At 43.1% G+C, this 4,645-nt stretch overlaps 1 protein-coding gene across 1 annotated transcript in view; it reads right to left on the minus strand.

Annotated features, from left to right (window-relative positions):
* LOC134933680 (E3 ubiquitin/ISG15 ligase TRIM25-like) overlaps nt 1-4,392 on the minus strand; it is a 32,563-nt gene extending 28,171 nt beyond the window's left edge. The window contains exon 1 of the mRNA XM_063929055.1: nt 4,282-4,392. Within this exon, the coding sequence (XP_063785125.1) occupies nt 4,282-4,351 (70 nt within the window). The 5' untranslated portion in view covers nt 4,352-4,392. The remainder of the gene's footprint in view (nt 1-4,281) is intronic.
* Nucleotides 4,393-4,645: the final 253 nt, after the last annotated feature.

Genomic DNA, 4,645 nt, shown 5'->3' on the forward strand with positions numbered 1-4,645 from the left:
TATGGGACATATGCAGTGCTTTCATGCTAATTTTGCTTAGGGGCGGTGGATAAAACATTTGTCATTCCATAGCAAAGCGCCGTCATTCCACATTATGTGACATGTATAGTAGACTACAGATGTAGGCGGACGCATATGGAAAAGGATTAGTGTGTGCGCTTAGGGGATCATAGAAAAATCGGGGGGTTTATATGGGACATATGCAGTGCTTTCATGCTAATTTTGCTTAGGGGCGGTGGATAAAACACCTGTCATTCCATAGCAAACCGCCATAATTCTGCATTATGTGACATGTATAGTAGGCTAATGATGTAGGCGCACGCATATGGAAAAGGATTATTGTGTGCGCTTAGGGGATCATAGAAAAATCGGGGGTTTTATATGGGACATATGCAGTGCTTTCATGCTAATTTTGCTTAGGGGCGCTGGATAAAGCAGCTGTCATTCCATAGAAAACCGCCATAATTCTGCATTATGTGACATGTATAGTAGGGTATTGATGTAGGCGGATGCATATGGAAAAGGATTAGTGTGTGCGCTTAGGGGATCATAGAAAAATCGGGGGTTTTATATGGGACATATGCAGTGCTTTCATGCTAATTTTGCTTAGGGGCGGTGGATAAAACAGTTGTCATTCCATAGCAAAGCGCCGTCATTCCACATTATGTGACATGTATAGTAGGCTAATAATGTAGGCGGACGCATATGGAAAAGGATTATTGTGTGCGCTTAGGGGATCATAGAAAAATCGGGGGTTTTATATGGGACATATGCAGTGCTTTCATGCTAATTTTGCTTAGGGGCGGTGGATAAAACACCTGTCATTCCATAGCAAACCGCCATAATTCTGCATTATGTGACATGTATAGTAGGCTAATGATGTAGGCGCACGCATATGGAAAAGGATTATTGTGTGCGCTTAGGGGATCATAGAAAAATCGGGGGTTTTATATGGGACATATGCAGTGCTTTCATGCTAATTTTGCTTAGGGGCGCTGGATAAAGCAGCTGTCATTCCATAGAAAACCGCCATAATTCTGCATTATGTGACATGTATAGTAGGGTATTGATGTAGGCGGATGCATATGGAAATGGATTAGTGTGTGCGCTTAGGGGATCATAGAAAAATCGGGGGTTTTATATGGGACATATGCACTGCTTTCATGCTAATTTTGCTTAGGGGCGGTGGATAAAACAGCTGTCATTCCATAGCAAAGCGCCGTCATTCCACATTATGTGACATGTATAGTAGGCTAATAATGTAGGCGGACGCATATGGAAAAGGATTAGTGTGTGCGCTTAGGGGATCATAGAAAAATCGGGGGTTTTATATGGGACATATGCAGTGCTTTCATGCTAATTTTGCTTAGGGGCTGTGGATAAAACAGCTGTCATTCCATAGCTAAGCGCCGTCATTCCACATTATGTGACATGTATAGTAGGCTAATGATGTAGGCGGACGCATATGGAAAAGGATTATTGTGTGCGCTTAGGGGATCATAGAAAAATCGGGGGTTTTATATGGGACATATGCAGTGCTTTCATGCTAATTTTGCTTAGGGGCGGTGGATAAAACATTTGTCATTCCATAGCAAAGCGCCGTCATTCCACATTATGTGACATGTATAGTAGACTACAGATGTAGGCGGACGCATATGGAAAAGGATTATTGTGTGCGCTTAGGGGATCATAGAAAAATCGGGGGTTTTATATGGGAAATATGCAGTGCTTTCATGCTAATTTTGCTTAGGGGCGGTGGATAAAACGCCTGTCATTCCATAGCAAAGCGCCGTCATTCCACATTATGTGACATGTATAGTAGACTACAGATGTAGGCGGACACATATGGAAAAGGATTAGTGTGTGCGCTTAGGGGATCATAGAAAAATCGGGGGTTTTATATGGGACATATGCAGTGCTTTCATGCTAATTTTGCTTAGGGGCGGTGGATAAAACAGTTGTCATTCCATAGCAAAGCGCCGTCATTCCACATTATGTGACATGTATAGTAGGCTAATAATGTAGGCGGACGCATATGGAAAAGGATTATTGCGTGCGCTTAGGGGATCATAGAAAAATCGGGGGTTTTATATGGGACATATGCAGTGCTTTCATGCTAATTTTGCTTAGGGGCGGTGGATAAAACACCTGTCATTCCATAGCAAACCGCCATAATTCTGCATTATGTGACATGTATAGTAGGCTAATGATGTAGGCGGACACATATGGAAAAGGATTATTGTGTGCGCTTAGGGGATCATAGAAAAATCGGGGGTTTTATATGGGACATATGCAGTGCTTTCATGCTAATTTTGCTTAGGGGCGGTGGATTAAACAGTTGTCATTCCATAGCAAAGCGCCGTCATTCCACATTATGTGACATGTATAGTAGACTACAGATGTAGGCGGACGCATATGGAAAAGGATTAGTGTGTGCGCTTAGGGGATCATAGAAAAATCGGGGGTTTTATATGGGACATATGCACTGCTTTCATGCTAATTTTGCTTAGGGGCGGTGGATAAAACACCTGTCATTCCATAGCAAAGCGCCGTCATTCCACATTATGTGACATGTATAGTAGGCTAATGATGTAGGCGGACACGTTTGGAAAAGGATTAGTGTGTGCGCTTAGGGGATCATAGAAAAATCGGGGGTTTTATATGGGAAATATGCAGTGCTTTCATGCTAATTTTGCTTAGGGGCGGTGGATAAAACGCCTGTCATTCCATAGCAAAGCGCCGTCATTCCACATTATGTGACATGTATAGTAGACTACAGATGTAGGCGGACACATATGGAAAAGGATTAGTGTGTGCGCTTAGGGGATCATAGAAAAATCGGGGGTTTTATATGGGACATATGCAGTGCTTTCATGCTAATTTTGCTTAGGGGCGGTGGATAAAACAGTTGTCATTCCATAGCAAAGCGCCGTCATTCCACATTATGTGACATGTATAGTAGGCTAATAATGTAGGCGGACGCATATGGAAAAGGATTATTGTGTGCGCTTAGGGGATCATAGAAAAATCGGGGGTTTTATATGGGACATATGCACTGCTTTCATGCTAATTTTGCTTAGGGGCGGTGGATAAAACACCTGTCATTCCATAGCAAAGCGCCGTCATTCCACATTATGTGACATGTATAGTAGGCTAATGATGTAGGCGGACACGTTTGGAAAAGGATTAGTGTGTGCGCTTAGGGGATCATAGAAAAATCGGGGGTTTTATATGGGAAATATGCAGTGCTTTCATGCTAATTTTGCTTAGGGGCCGTGGATAAAACGCCTGTCATTCCATAGCAAAGCGCCGTCATTCCACATTATGTGACATGTATAGTAGACTACAGATGTAGGCGGACACATATGGAAAAGGATTAGTGTGTGCGCTTAGGGGATCATAGAAAAATCGGGGGTTTTATATGGGACATATGCAGTGCTTTCATGCTAATTTTGCTTAGGGGCGGTGGATAAAACAGTTGTCATTCCATAGCAAAGCGCCGTCATTCCACATTATGTGACATGTATAGTAGGCTAATAATGTAGGCGGACGCATATGGAAAAGGATTATTGTGTGCGCTTAGGGGATCATAGAAAAATCGGGGGTTTTATATGGGACATATGCAGTGCTTTCATGCTAATTTTGCTTAGGGGCGGTGGATAAAACACCTGTAATTCCATAGCAAACCGCCATAATTCTGCATTATGTGACATGTATAGTAGGCTAATAATGTAGGCGGACGCATATGGAAAAGGATTAGTGTGTGCGCTTAGGGGATCATAGAAAAATCGGGGGTTTTATATGGGACATATGCACTGCTTTCATGCTAATTTTGCTTAGGGGCGGTGGAGAAAACAGCTGTCATTCCATAGAAAACCGCCGTCATTCCGCGTCATTCTGGATTTATAATATGTGACATCACCTTAGGAAGAAGTGTGCTGAAGATATAGTTCATAAGTTTAAGATTTTTGGAAATATATATAAATGTTCAATCTACTCCCATTATAGTCAATTGGCATTCCATTTATGCAGACCAGAGTGTCATTCCTTTTAGTATGTCCCGACCCCAGCATCCTCTAGGACGTATGAGAAACTTAGTGAATGAAAAACACTCCCACTGCATTGCCCCATAAAGGGCCCTAATAAGCAGCTGGAGGACTGTGTACTGCACTAGAGATGATGCAATTGCAGTCATATGTAACTCCTTGAGTGCTGCATGCACAGCTACAGGTATAGACAGGTCTGCAGATAGAGAACCCATATAATAAGCACTGTACCTACATGGTGTAAGGCTGTACGAGAGGAGACTGCTGGGAGGTGGGCTCTGCTGCTCTGAGCTTTCAGCAGGCATCTAGTTTCCCTTCATGGAGAGGACCTTTCCCATAAGCCCCTGGGTCCATGTCACAAACTATTTGGAATAGTAACCTGTGGCGAGCTAAGCGAGACACCGAGCCCGAAGCGTGGCGAGCGTCCAATGGTGCATAGAGAAAACAAAATACCCTCAAATAAACTAAGAAAACATTTAGGTGCTGTAAGGGCGGAAGTTCTCTTCTGCCCTCTCGTTATGTCACTTCCAGGTCCTGATCACGAAGGGAGCATAAACACAACTGTGAGATCTACAGCAGCTGCTGCTCGGGAACAGGAA

This window comes from Pseudophryne corroboree, chromosome 6, assembly GCF_028390025.1.
Source record: "Pseudophryne corroboree isolate aPseCor3 chromosome 6, aPseCor3.hap2, whole genome shotgun sequence".
NCBI lineage: Eukaryota > Metazoa > Chordata > Amphibia > Anura > Myobatrachidae > Pseudophryne > Pseudophryne corroboree.